The sequence below is a fragment of the Rhipicephalus microplus genome, chromosome 2 (genome assembly GCF_043290135.1).
Source record: "Rhipicephalus microplus isolate Deutch F79 chromosome 2, USDA_Rmic, whole genome shotgun sequence".
Lineage (NCBI taxonomy): Eukaryota > Metazoa > Arthropoda > Arachnida > Ixodida > Ixodidae > Rhipicephalus > Rhipicephalus microplus.
The window spans coordinates 286,920,456-286,935,766 of record NC_134701.1 but is presented as its reverse complement, the minus strand read 5'-3'; the positions used below and the strand labels follow the sequence as shown (position 1 = coordinate 286,935,766).

At 47.0% G+C, this 15,311-nt stretch overlaps 1 protein-coding gene across 1 annotated transcript in view; it reads left to right on the top strand.

Annotated features, from left to right (window-relative positions):
• Positions 1–15,311, top strand: part of LOC119177472 (lysosome membrane protein 2) — an 81,360-nt gene that overhangs the window by 45,115 nt on the left and 20,934 nt on the right. The window contains exons 2-3 of the mRNA XM_037428893.2: positions 10,082–10,239; positions 15,056–15,200. Coding sequence (XP_037284790.2) covers positions 10,082–10,239; positions 15,056–15,200 — 303 coding nt within the window. The remainder of the gene's footprint in view (positions 1–10,081; positions 10,240–15,055; positions 15,201–15,311) is intronic.

The following is a 15,311-nucleotide window of genomic DNA, read 5'->3' as shown; positions in this document are numbered from 1 at the left end:
TGGTTGTGTTTCATAAAATTAGTCAGGAAATTAAATGTCAGTTACAACTTAGTAGTGCGGATGGTAGGAGAAAGCTAGTTTTGAAGTAGTGTGATTACGGTTTATGGGGCCAAATTGTATTTGCCTTTGTGTGCTTTTCTCACACGGCAATTTGTTCCATCTTTAGTAAGCATCTCCACAGCCATGATTGTTGTAACTTTGGCGGCACAAAATTGTTTCAAAATTTTAGCGTACAGGTTTCTCTTTTGTTTATGTTTTCAGAAGCCTGGAGGGTTTTAAGCGGGTCCAATGTGCTTGACTGCAGCATGGTATTGTGTTGTGTGGTTCGCCTTGCTGTTGTCGGTCATTGTGAGCTGGATTGGGAGTTGGTTTCGAGTACGCAGCTGGAGAGAACAGCCAGGCCATCGTCCTTGTCACCAGCCATTCTCTTCGTGCCCAGCGGTTGGGAGCGCTGGCCAGCCGAGATTTTCCGGGCGGCGGAGGAGCTGTTAGGTTTGGCCTGGGGATTCATCTCTCAATCCCTTCGGCGCCCAGTCTTACCGACGCTGTCAAGTATTTGAGTGATTGTTCCAGACCAGGCGGCGGGCAGAGGCGAGTTCACGTCCTTCAAAAGCGGACCTTTTGTCGTCGCTTCAAGCAGAAGCGGTGACTAATGGACTCGGCGACTCATCGGGCGACTGCAAAGGTAGCGTGGCCGGCGCCGGAGCTGAAAGAGGAGCGGTGCTCCCTTTTGATCCCCAATCACCAAGCCGACCGGCCGACTGCCTATGCTCGTCAGGCATTGTACGTGCTAGCCAGAGGACCAAGACGTCGTGTCGCCAAGACGCCGTTAGCCGTTCGAGAGAGGCCAACAACGACGGCGTCTTCCTGAAAGAGACCGCGACGGACAGCACCGCAAATCACCCCGCTAATTGAGCGAACAAAATCGGCGGACCCTTTGAAGTATGCTGCCAACATCGTGGGAACTCTCGAGTAGCGGCACCCACACGACGAGGACGAGCCCTGCTGGCGCCACCCCAGTGCAGTGTGCATGTGGACCGTGCATGCTCGCCCCCCTCACCTGTGTGTGCGTGATAGGTGTTCGACTCGGAGAGGAGGAGCCCGACAGGGCATAAAACGAAGCAGCAGAGTGCTGGACGGCGCTCTCTGAACCTGGCTCTGAACTATGTAGTGTTCAACCACCACGCTCGTGGTTTGTGAAACCACTATCCCTTCTTTTCTGTAAATAAGTGTAAATAATCTCATAAACCCTTGTTATGTTTCTCGTATCCTCTTGTCGGCGTTCAGTTCCTCCATCATCAGCGGCCATTCCTTCCTTCCAAATCTTACACTGCCCTCACGTGTGATTATACCATTGGGTGATTGTACCAAAGTATTGGGTAGTTTTATAACCTTCCCAAAATGGGCCTCTTAAACCAGCTCATACTAGCGTTCATGTTTGAAAATTTGGTTGTAACGAACCAAAAAACACGGACAAAAAGTCGACAGGACAGTCGATACATATTCTTGTCCATCTTTTTCGGTGCGCTTCAGCCAAATGTTTAGCCACGAATGTAAACCAAGTTGCCAAACTTGCCATCTTTCTGTAATATTAGCGTGGCTTTAATGAGAATTACGGATACAGCTTCGCTGTCTGGTAAGTTTCCAAATGGCCGCGTGTGCATCTACTTTGCCGGGGCCACTGCACCCGCAGTCAGTAACGTGCGTGTATACACGCAACGCTGAAACAGAGAGGGGGACGACCTCTAAATCTGCGCGCGCTACCGCCGACCGTGTTTTACGTAAACAAAAAAAAAAACCTCGTGGTGAATGTCAAACTACCGATGAAGGTTTGTCGTACAGCCTCGCCTCCTGTTTGGCGTCGTTGTCGGCGCATCTGATCGCCGGGGGCGTCTGAAAACGAGGCTGACAGCGCGCGCGGCCGTGAATGCGTGCGCGAGCGCTCTGAATGCGTCAAGGTGGCGCGCTGTTAAATGCGTAACCTTCTGCGTGCGTTCGATTGTTTTCGCTAATAAATTAGTGTGCATTTTCTTTTTTTAAATATTTTCTTGCAATCATTACCCAGTATTGACCATACGGATGGCCGCATAGGGAAGTGGTTACGGTGCTCAGCTGCTCTCCCGAGGTACGTGGGTTCGATACCATCTGCGGTGATCGCATTTCGATGGAGGCGACATTCTAATGACCAGTATTCTGCGTGATGTTAGCGCAGCTTCAGTAACCGTAGGTGGTCGAAATTTTGCAGCCCTCCGCTGTAGGCATGCCTCATAATTATATCGTTTCAACACGTCATATCCTAAAAAATTATTATCATCGTATAAAGGACAATTCAAGTTTTGAGACATTTACAGATAGCGAGCCAAGTTCATGAAGTGTACATAAAGAAGCTTCTTTTCTAAAAGTTAATTCGAGCGCGAAAACACGACACGATCACTCACACACGCACACACCCATGCATCAAACACACACAGCGCTGTGTGTGTTTGATGCATGGGTGTGTGCGTGTGTGAGTGATCGTGTCGTGTTTTCGTGCTCGAATGAACTTTTAGAAATGATGTACCAACTAGCCCAACAACAAGTTTTTTATAGAGAAGCTTGCCGATTTCAACGCTGTTTAAACAAGGCAACATAAGTGTACGTGTCTCGTGCACCTGTATATATACTGACACGAGCTGCCGCCACACCAGCCTGGCGTCAAAAAGTAGGCCTGATCTCGAAGAGCGATTGCAATTGCTGTTACACTGCTCCCGAAACGCAACCCCAGATTTCGATCGACTATTACAGCGAAGGCTGTTATGAGATTACATGGGTCGCGCGCGCGGTAGTTGTCTGCCGCCGTCGGTGTACGTAAGCGCTATCTCAAAAAATGGGGAAAAATCTTACTTAATGAAAACAAGGACACAATGGGATTCAAACTCTGCTTCCCTGCGTACCAGTCCAGCAGTCTACCACTGAGCCAAGATGGTGCTTGAAACTCATTTGCAAAATGACCCTTGGCAGGCTTGGTGTCGGGAAAGGAATGGCGTTTATATGAGAAATAAAACGTTCTACTAGAACGTTTTACCAGGCGTCACACAATGCGAATTGCATGACGAGTGGGTCGTAGAGTGCTCCAATACATTACTAAAGCTTCGGGCGTAATTCTTCCTCGTCGTCAGCCACAGCATTGAAAAATTGCACAAAATTTTTTTGCAAGTGTGTAGCTGGTACCACGCTTCTCCAAAGAAGGATGGCATATTGAATGCCTCTCTACTACGCAAAAAAAAATATTATGTAGGGCATAGTGGGTATACTCTGCAAGTGTGCTTGTAGCAGTTACCGAAAGAGTTAAAAAATGCTCTGAAAATCCGCTTTTCATGCAGCTTTGGCTGCGATGGTGCTGCGCGTTTTGTGCGGGACTGGTGTTTTTTCTGGACATGTCTTGCACAATATGAAACAATTTATAAGTTTCAACAAGTCTGTCCAGGAGGAGAAAGGGAATCAATGAAAGGTCAACCAGGCGTGCGTCCGGTTTGCTACCCTGCACTGGGAGGGATTAAAGGTAATAAAGAAAGAAATGAGAGGAAAGAGAGCACCGTGAGGGTTCATCTGCGCATGTCTATTGCACGCTTACAAGCGGCCACTTAACCCGGTCGATTTTAAAAATGGTACTACTGCTCGGGTATTACTGCCACACAAACGGTATACTGCTGCCGCAATTATTCCCCGCCGCAGTGGTCTAGTAGCTAAGGTACTCAGATACTGACCCACAGGTCGCGGGATTGCATTCCGACTGCGGCGGCATTTTGTAGGCGAAAATGTTGTAGGCCCGTGTGCTCAGATTTGGATGCACGTTAAAGAACCCCAGATGGTCGAAATTTTCGGAGCCCCCCCACTACGGCGTCTCTCATAATCATATGGTAGTTTTTGGACGTTAAACCCTACATGTCAATCAATCAAACCAATCAACGATCCGGCGATGTTTCTTCGGTAAATTGTCTTTCGTCTCGTCGACTCATGCAGCAGCGACGATATGATAGGACTCATACTGTGTTTCTGGGATTGTCTTGAGAGCAAACGCAACATTCTACGTTATGCGAGTCGGTCAATTCTACGAACAACATGAAGCACTTAAAAAACAAAAACAAAGAATTAACTTGCCGAGTGGCGTAGCTAGGAAGTGGAACACCGGGCCCGTGCCCCCCCCCCCCCCTATTTTTTCGTCATGGAATATAGAGCACAAAATGGTGCATCACATCTGCCTGCCCCCCTCCAAACAACTACCATTGGAATGCCAACTTTATTTTTAAAAAATATGTGAAGCTGTTGGGCATGTTCCTTTTCTCGTTTTTTCGCGACACACACACACACACACACACACACACACACACACACACACACACACACACACACACACACACACACACACACACACACACACACACACACACACACATACGGCACAAATTCGTAAGGGTGCTTCCAGCGGCCCCCAGGACCACGGACTCGTGGCTGCACACCCCATCTGACCATGACATCCAGGAAATAAAGTTGGGTAGCATGCAGGTGCACAGCCAGAAATTTTTTTCGGGGGTGGGGTGAGCGCTGTTTACGTCCTTGCTGGGCAACTCGACGTGAGCGATCCTTTTACGCACCCCTTGCAGCAGCAATCGTCGCTTTCTTCAGACGGCTGGAGTTGCCCATCGAAGCACCCTTTCGGGCAGTAAGGTTTTACCACGTTGCTCTTCTACGCGGATTCGCGTGCATGGCAGATTCTGCGTGCTCACTCGCTTTACGGTACGTAATCCACGCTGTGGCAATGAATCACCCTCCTGGTGTGTTAAGTAATTGCGTACGTAAGTGTAAGCTGCTAATTAGACGGAGCGATCATCTCATTTTCTGTGTGTCGTGCTTCGGCCTATCAAAATTTCGTTCAGGTTTCCAGTTTGAGGAGCTGCACTCTATATTCAACAAGGTTATTTTTTTTCCTAAACGGTGCAACCATTTATGCTGTAACCTGAGGCGCAACTTGAACGTGACACAATTTTCCAACGAGCCCTTCATGGCGTTCCGCGGCCACGCCGAAAAAGCGAGCAAAACGGATTCGAGGCTGCTTCTTCCTTGCCACGTGTGCGCTATGCGGGTGAGGATTTCGAGGGCGGTGATGCCCGCAGTGACGGTCCCGCCGACCTGCACTTTACGGTGGCCCGCGGGTAAGCGTCCAGGGCGCACAGTGCTCCACTTGCGGCTAAATAACTGAGGAGGAAGCGACCGCAAGTGCCGAGACGTCGTCGACTGGTTCAGCCGTCTATTCCTTCCGCGGATGTTGCTTCCCTTGCGGCGAGGCGAAACGGAGGCAAGGCGAAAAAAAACCCACGTGTCCCCGAGAACACCAGCAAACAGCAGCAGTGGCAACAACGATGGCAGTTGAAACGTGTGCCGGCACGAGCGTATCGCTAGGGGGGTCGGGCCTTGCGATAAGCGGAAACCGTGCAGCATGGCGGATGAGACGATGAACGGAACGACGACGACTCGGGAAATATGGTCGCCCAACTTCGCTCCTAGTGAATCTCTGTACTACTACTGCTGCTGCTGCTACTACTACTACTACTACTACTACTACTACTACTACTACTACTACTACTACTACTACTACTACTACTCGGGACTCGCTTGCGGGTTTCGCTTCTACTGCTTCATATTGTTTTGTCGATTTTCTACTTATAGCTAGCGAGGATATTGAGTGAGAGAGACGCCGCGATGGGGCGACGCGCTCACGTGACACTTATCTGGAGTAGGAAAGGTCCAAATTCACTGAGAAACTTTATGCTTCCGCCTCTTACGCTCAGAAGTTGCTTTACTTGTGGCTGGTGTGGAACGTTGTCTCCCAATGTACACGGAGGGGAATAATAAAGAAGGGTATGGGTGGCAACATTGTATGCAGACATTTTTTTGGATATAAAATGGGGGCCTTTTTGATATAAAATGGGGGCCGGGCACACATACGATTATTTAGCGCTATGCATGCATGACGAAAAAAAATTCCGAGGGAGGGGCGAGCATGGGCGGGAAGTGCATGGCCCGGCGTTCACGTTGCCACCACACTCTCTGGCTACGCCAGTGATGGGTGGCAACGTGAACGCTTCTTTCTTTCTTTCTCTCTTTCTATATTTCTCTCTTTCTCCATTTCTGTCGTTCTTTCTCTCTTTCTCTCTATTTCTTTCTTTCCCTCTTTCTTTCTTTCTCTATATCTTTCTCTCTCTTTCTTTCTATCTATCTTTCTTTCTCTCTATTTTTTCTTTCTTTCTTTCTCTTTCTTTCTCTTTCTTTCTTTCACTATCTCTTTATTTATTTCTCTCTCTATCTCTCCCTTTCTTTCTTTCTCTCTCTCTTTCCTTATCTCTCTTTTTCCTCTTTCTCTCTCTCTTTTTCTCTCTCTTTCTTTTTACGGACGCATATCTCGAGGAACTCATTTAGCGTAAAAGGCCTGGGCTAAACGGACAACACCTGAAGGTTAGGAACGAGCTCTTCCAGGCAAGAAACCGCTGACGTAAAACGAAACCAACCACGTGTGTAATGAAATTAAACATTTTATCCAAAGGCGTCACTACACATTTAATGGATATTATCAGGATTCCCTTGGACCAGTATGCTTGAGAACCCCTATTCTAAAGTATCTGTCTGGTAAACGCCCGCGGCATCCTCGTACGAATCTGCATGCAGCTTCGGAATGTCATGTACGAAGAATTAGGGATAAATTCAAGCGTAACATCGTCATGCGCAGTGGATACTAGGATGCGATCGCTATCCACGTTGGTTGTATACCCATGCTCGCCACACATCAGTGAGCATGATTGTTGACAAATGTTTCCGGTCGCCGCGAGTCCTGTTTGTGCACTTCAGCATCGCACCAGCCTCTCCGCCGACTCGAACCGTAAGACAGTGTCACCCTGCGCTGAGTCAAAAATAAATAATAAAAAGAAAACAGGTGTCGCAGTGCGTGCTCTCACAACACCGATTCCCCACAAAGTGCGATCGAAACCTGCGACAAAATTTATAAACCAGTTCCACCCCAAGGAAAGCTGTAAAAAAAATGCAGAACATTGATTCCCCTGTCTTTTCGTTGTGCTTATCTGTTGTTTATCTTCGTAGTTTTTGTCTGATTAATTGATACTTCATCTCTTTTTCTGTTCTTTTCTGATAATCGTCTGATTTGTTGAGCAACCCTCTATTTTACATTGTGGAGTGTACTTTTTACCCTCCTCCCTGGTGAGACACCAGTCGCCACAAAATTGAACGGCGTGCCTTTTGCCCTATGAAAACCTCAGGAGGCAATCATTTCTTCGCCGCAATCTTCATCTAATCCTCATCGGCTGGTGTTTATTGCACGCAGATTGGTTACCTCACCCTGCCAAAATAGTAACGCACAAGAATTGACCAGCTCGCTCACGGTCAGCGTGGCAGAGTTTAGTAGAACTCCCAGTAAAGAAAAGCAGCTAGCGATAGCTGCCAGAGCCTAAAGGGTCACTGACCTCACGGAGCCACCCTGAGGACCACGGCTTCTGTGCGAATAAAGTTGATTAATCCTCCTATTCGCAGCACGGTGCGTCTCATTCCCGACGCTGGCGTTGCGCTGGCTCGGCCAGACGAATTAGCTATTCGGCAACGCAAGCAAGCAAGCTCTGACGTTACAAGCTTCCAGCTTGCTGGGCTCATATGCATCAAACGTGGGAGCTGCGTAACGCCTACGTGATACATGAAACGACGACAGAAGTTGCTCAAGCTGCTCTGCACTTAAATCTGTACTACCTCATGTAAGTGAAATGGTGTACGCTTAAACAGGGACAGAGTGTGAGTACTCTCACGTCTGCCGCTGACCTTTGAGTAATCTGAAAACATCATCAAGCAACACTGGTCGTTCACTGAGCAACCTATAGTATACCTATAGAGTTGCACATAGGAAGCTAGAAAACCGTGCCAAAGTATTACTTAGCCGGTAGGGTCCGCTGCACGTAGTCGCACTCTCTGTAATAATAATGGTTATGGTGAAAATTGTCAAAACCACCATATGATGATGAGACGCCGTATTGGGAGGCTTCGCAAATTTCGACCGCACAGTGTTTTTTGAGGTGCGCCTAAATCTAAGAGCACGAGCTTCGAGCACCTTCGTCTCCACCGAGAATGCGGCCTGTATTCGATCTCCTGACTTGCGGGAATAGGTCGGCAAAACATTTACAGTACATTCAGACACCCATGAAATATATTTAGAGCTTTGGACTCACTCTGACTCATATTCCCCAAAACATTACTCACCCGGACTCACTCAGACTCATGGCTAGATATGAATCTGAGTCGGTCAGATTGAGTCTACTCGTGAGTCCATTAGCTAAGAATTAGCATCTTCAACCGTGGTGTCAATGCTCTTTTAACACCAATATCTCACGTAATCGGTGCTCTTCGTGGTACCGTTTGACACACTATCTTCGAAAACGAGTTCTGAGTGCTTCCAAACCAGTAAGGTCATTTTCCTTGAAGAGATGACAGCATAAGACATAAGAATCGAGAAATTCTCCTGGTGTGCCACCACTGGGTGCACTGTCTGCTGGAGTAAAGCCTTGAGTTCTTTGTTCGCAAACCTCAGGTGCTAGGCTGAATTTACCCGACTGCAACTGTTAAGTGCATAACACGTACAAGTAGAGCAAGTTGGACTTGTTGGTCTTCTTGTACCAACGGCCGATAGCGGCCGCCATAATGAATCCGACGATTGTACACACGCGTGCTGCCCGAGTGGCGCCACGCCGACGTCATCCCGCTACAAGGCACACAGCACGAGGATGTCCACGAGCTTTACCTTCCTCTGCCATGCGAGGGACTCGGATAAAAATAGCGCCAATCAAACGGGCAAATAACGTAGCGTATATGCCATCGAGGAAACAAAAGGACGTCACGAGTATAGGCGCGTGCAGCTAGCGGACTAATCGCCTTTCCTGCGCCGTTGCGATCCAACAAGGAACCTCGTTCGGTGTAACTGTCGCGCTTGCCGCCTCAGTTTTTAGGGCTAATATAAGGGGTCCGGGTCATGGTGAAGCTAACACAGAAAGAGTTTGCAGGATGACTCCGGCTAGACTTGAAGGAGAGAGAATAAACAATGACTTTATAAATTGCGAAATTACGACTGATGGTGACAGGCAGGCAGGCAAAGAACTTTATTAGTATCTGGTGGCGGAGCTCAACCCCCCTTTGGGGGTGACACCGGTGGGCCACTCCGACGACGGGACGGGGGAAGCTAAACTCGACGGCTATCTCGCGGGCCCTCTGAATGGACCTGAGCTGGTCTCCTTTGTCGTAGTTTGTGAGGAGACAGTTCTCGTCAGCCTCCATAGAGGGCGACTCGCTGCTCTCGCGCAACCAGGACATTGACACAGCATGTGCTGTTGAGAATATTTGGGGTGACCACAGCGCGGGCACCCCGGATCTATGCCATCCATGCATTTAGAGCAATTTAGAGGCGATGCCTCTGTAAGAGTCGTAGAGTGAGGTGACTTGTTAAGTGTGGGTGCGGTTGTGGGTACTTCCGCTGCTTTAACTGACAATCTTTGCGAATTTCTTTAAAAGTTGACACCAGAGGAGAAATACTTCACCCGACTGCGGTGTTTGGCCGTGCGTCATTGGCAGGTCTTGGCTGTCTTGGCTGCCAGCGCTGCCCGAATTGAATTGAGAATGCAACCGTAATTTTGTAAGCGCTGTTTCAAGGCCTGTCGAAGCGAAACTATTGTGCACGTAGATTTCAGGGGGTTGTTAGGGCTAAGAAAATTCCCGTGAGGTATAGTTTCACGACGTGCACATGAAATGCTCACACATGCACATGCGTCAGTGTATCAGGATGTCCACGCGTTCTTGTGTACTGGAGATAACGTGTTACGGCCTCGTAATTAACAATGGGAAATAAAGAAACAAAAGAAGCAACTCTTCGCGCGTTCGTAACAAAAACGAACGAACCAAAGCTGCCGTGTACCCTTTATATGGTACTACTTTCAAGGCGTTAAAGTACGTAAACCAGTATATATTCATCTTATATATGCGCACTTCATTCATTTTACAGCAACTCCAACTCAAAAACGGCTCAGAGACGCTGGAGAAATGGAGCAATGTCAAGGTGCCAATCTACATGTCATTCCACTTGTTCAACATCACGAACCCGGATGAGTTCGCGGCCGGCAAGAAAGCAGAGCTCAAGCAAGTGGGCCCTTACGTCTACAGGTCAGTGTTGTCGAGTGGTAGATGTGAACATCGCGTAAAAGGATAACTTCTCTCCTATAATAACAGGGCATGCCAAATAATTCCGCATCATTTATTTACTGTTTCAGGGCAGATTACGTCAATATTACGAGTGGAAAAACCACTTTGAACAGATCATAGTTGTAACATTTGCTAATAATATGTCGGTTTTAGCAGAAGTGTAAATCCAGAAAAATCATAAGTGAGGATACGTATCTAGCCATAGCGACCATTTTAGTTTTATAAATTTAGATGTTACTTCACTTATGTCAAAATTATCATCATGCTTTGAAATTAAATTGAAGAACGAACAATAGTTCCCAACTCGCGTAATTGCATTGTTCAGTTGAGTCTTTTTGTGAAACCGGTCGATCGGCAGTTGCGATTTGAAGTATTCGCATTGCCACACTGAGTGGGGTCTTGAGCGAAAGTGCACACTATGAAGTAAACACGCAGTAAAAAAAAAGTTGAACGTGCTTTGCTTCCAAAAGCGTAATAACAAAAGCATAGGAGGGGGGAGGGAGATTCACCGACGATTACGATGTGGCCTAACCCGAATTATGAGCGTAGCCTCGTGTTGGAGTGATGTCAACAGTGTTTGAAGCTTTGGATTTCCGCAGTTCATCGAGTATGCCATGAATCAAAAAAAAGTTTTGATGTATAGGACAGCACCGACTACGCCATTATTTGTCATTCTGCGGATAAGCGAGTTAACCGCTACACATGTGTAATATGGGCACTTTGTTCTTGATTGTCATCAGCCACATACAGCAGCAGCAATGTCTGACCACTTTGCAGGGTGAGAAACACACTCTTAGCGTAGTTAGCATTGTGTAATGACTGGTTGTTATTTTACTCTTCTGCCACGTACGCTACAGGTAAGCGATATTCCTCACCCGACATTACGCCTGCAAAGAGTTTTTTTTTTTTTTCAAATGAGTTTCAAGTCTTAGTGTGGCTCTGTGGTGAAATACATGACTACATCACGGAGGGCCCGAGTTCAAGTTTCATTCGATCTTAGATATTTTATGTAGCGTTGAGCCGCGCCACCGTTGCCATTGCCGTCGCCGTCTGTGACGTAACCGACGCCCATGAAAAAATAAAATAAAGAACTGATACGCCACTGACGACGTCGCCGCTGAACGCAGGAACGGGCTCCTCAGAGCTGCAATATAATAAGACCTAAAATGTCAGCCTTGAACTTTGGAAACCACGGAATGGAAGGCAGGCGGCGAGTTCGATTTATTGCCGTATATCGGGTGGCGGTTCACGCATGGAAGACGCTGCTGCTTTGTATATCGAACTTCGGCGCTGGGTCAGGAATGACTGATCGTACCTTGACAAGCGTAACGCTGCAGACAACGGCGTGGATGAGTGACCACAACTGTCACGTGGTTGTGACGGCCACCGTATTTCTCGATCACGCTCTGGCAGCGAGTATGTATGACAGACGAGCGCAGAAACTTTCATGCGAGCTAGTCGCAACAGTCGCCCTGAATAATTAGAAGACTGGCCACTGGAACAGTCGCCACTGCATGCATATGCATGTGAGGCTCGAACGCTATGACAGTTCGATATATATATAGGCGCCCATCGTCGGTATATTTAGGACTTCATGCACGCTGTGCACAGATTTAACCATGCCTCGGAAACAAATAACTTTTTTTTTCACAAAAGAAATTTTCACCTCCCCAGAACCTGTCATGAGAGTTGCTGCATCCCAAAAGGGGAATGAAACAACAAAAAAATGTTGTATGGTTGCACAGACCTAAACGCAGTTGCGGGAACGGTGGCTTCACCACTCAGCTTCTCCGACCACGTAAGAGGAAGGAAAAAAAAAAAGAGAGAGACGACCATCTTTCATATTGCCGCAAAAATCATTGCTTAGGCACATTGCTGAACGGGTGAGGTGAATTAATGTCGTCTTGGACCACATATTAGGACGCAGTGAGGCGCGCATAAACTCGTTCTGCAAGCGCTGTCTCCCGGCCACATCGCATAATCAATGCGCCTCATCGTTCGCATACTCTCTTAAAGAAAACGTAGGGCTCCTTACCGACGTTTGACGTATAGCAAAGTGCTGTCACAACATTCACTACCTTAGTAGTAACTTCAGCCAGTAGTTCACAGACATTTATTACTCTCTGGGGTCTACTACACCTGCATTTACTACTTAGGTAGTGAATGTTGCGACAGCACTTCACTATCTCAGAAGTTAACAAGTAGCCCCCTTTTTTTAAAGAGAATAGGGCATTTTCGTCATGTGCTTCGCTCAAATTCGTCTTGGTTCAGCGGCAGCTGTATAACATCCCGCAACATCCAGGTGGACAAGCAAGTGATCTTGAAAAGACGCGTAGAATAAAGCAAACGAGTGCCATCCTTAGACGTGCTTCGCAGTATTCATTTCATTCTGTACCCACTTAGAACGCTGGCAAGCGCGGCCTGAATGGTTTCGCTGACTGCGCCGTGGTTGCAGGGATCGAGTGCAATCCTGAGCTACGTTTCGCGTAGGGGAGAAGCTACAGAGCTGCCGCCTGTGAATAACACATGTGCTTCGCCGCGGAAGGCTTTAGCTAGAATATAGCAGGTGCGTGTTTTTGCTTCTTCTTAACATTTACCATGCACGCCGAATGCTTTGTTCATTATATTTTGTTTAGACCCCATTACTGTCATACCTTTCCTGTCCCGATGTCTGGCTCTTTGTATACCATGAGGTCACACAAGAAAGGACATCTCGAAATACACGCAGAATTTTTTTCGAAGTGCTAGCTACGGGCTGCACTGCATGCGGTAGTTTGAAACGGATTCTCGGAACCACACAGTATCGCGACCTGGGGTTCAGAAAATGGAGCATATTGCAGCGCACACCGGATGGAAAGACGAACGCGATACAAAGGGACAACCTAGTGGTTAAAAATCGGAATCCCTTTAAAGATAGTCCACTTTGATTACGATGAAGCAGTAATTTCGAAAAATATGAAACACCTCTGCATACTAATAATACACTGAACGCAGATGTATGTTTTCATTCGAGTCTTGTGAAGCAACAAAGGCACTTCGAACCGCACGATGCACCGAAAAAAAAATACATAGAGAGAGAGCTCAGTGTGTCCCTTGGAAAGATGGTTTTTAAACTTCATGTCCTCGACATGAATACAGAAATACATTCGGCTGTTGAGAAAAAGAAGTCAGAATAATTTCAGAGGGGAAAAAAGTCTGCCTACACAGTTTTGTTTACAGCTTTGCGGGATAATGACCATTTAAATTCAAGTGCAGAGAAGCAACAAAACATAACGAACCTTAGAATGAATGTTTTCGGCGTCGCTGGCGTTGTGATCTAAATAAGCACTGGGCAATATCTTATAACAAAGAGTTCAATGCGCCCAAAATCGAAAACCAAAGCGTATTCAATGCGGAAGAAATTCATGAAATTCACCTGACATCCAGGCACCAATATAGCACATAAATACGCCAGGCTCTCTATACCTGGTTCCTAATATCTATAGTCTCCTTAGTTAAGTGCAGAACTATAAATCTAAAACTCTTAGTCCGGTTAAACACATTGCCTTAATTATTCCTCGTCGAGGTTAGAATCTATGGTCCCGTGGCACCGAATAGTTCAAAAGTGATAAAGCGAAATTCGGAAGCATTCAATAAACGATAGCTATTTTGTTTTCACAATGAATGCTCGTAGGCGTTGCCCACGTACAGGCACTTGTTCTTCCGAATTTCGTTCGCTACTTTCTATGTTCACTAAAAGTCTTTAAAAAATTGCATTATAGAAGAAGGTAAAACTGTGCACATTCACGGATACAGGATGCAAACAAGCGTTGAGTAAACTCAAAGATCTACAGGTAGTACTGCAAGAGCAGAGGAACTGTATTGCTATCGCCAGACTTCTTTAACTCCGTGGGGGAGTAGTGGAGAGTTAGACGAAGAGCTTACTTTTTCGTTGAAGACAGAGTAAAAGAGACTGTGATCTCTGCTCCTCAGTCAGTAAAAGAGACTGCGATCTCTGCTCCTCAGTTGGAGTTCCCAATCTACGGAATTCCCGTGCCGAGGAAGCGTGGACAAGGTCGCGGGAACTTCCTTATAAGCAGACAGGATACACGTGACGTATGACGTTTCTGACAGTACATATATAATAGCGGGATCAGTGAATGATAAAATGTTGTTTCAAGTTAGTGAAGTAGTGTCTTCATTGCGCCTTGTGTCCGTGTCCTTAGTCTGCGCTACTATCAATTATCAGAGTACAAACCAGCGCGAGCTTCTGACCGGCGCCACAATGCGATATAATGCGTAACTTAACCATAATCCACCTAGCGTAGACGCCACATATGCCACTTTAGTATGCGAGTTAATAGGATAGCTTAAATTTATAACAAAAATAATTTATGCGATCGTCAACCTTTGATCTCTGAACCGCCAACAGCGGCAGCATCGAAGCCTTAACAACGGCCACTCCTAAAGCATCGTCAAAACTTAGTTTACGATACAAGCTGATTGCGACTGGAATAAGGTAGGCGCCAAAAGCATAAGGACAATAAATATACAAAGAAAGAAAACGCTGTAACAAGCAGTTGCTTGTCAGGAGGATCAGAATCTAGAGACAGTACAGGTATTTGCATGCCTAGCGCGTCACGACAGGCTTCTTGTTACGCGGTCACGCGCAGCGGCGGGAAAATGATACAGGATAAGGAACGAGCGAGGAAAAACGATCATCGCTCGGTCTGAAGGTATGGCTTCGTCGCACAGTGCTACAGGTCTCATCTTCTGTCGCCATTGTTCTTCTGTGCAGAGAGTACCGGAAAAAGGAAATCCAGGGCTTCGACAACGAGACCAACACGGTGCAGTATTTCGACCGGAAGACATTCGTGTTCGAGCCCTCGTTGTCGGCTGGCACGGAGGACGACGTGGTCAACATCATCAACGTGCCCGTAGCGGTGCGTTAGCTCACCAAACATGCATGTGCGCACTTTGTCAAGCATGGTGGATGGTACCACTGTCAGTTATCCCTCGTTCACTGAAGAGTGCGTGAAAAAACGTTTGAGAGA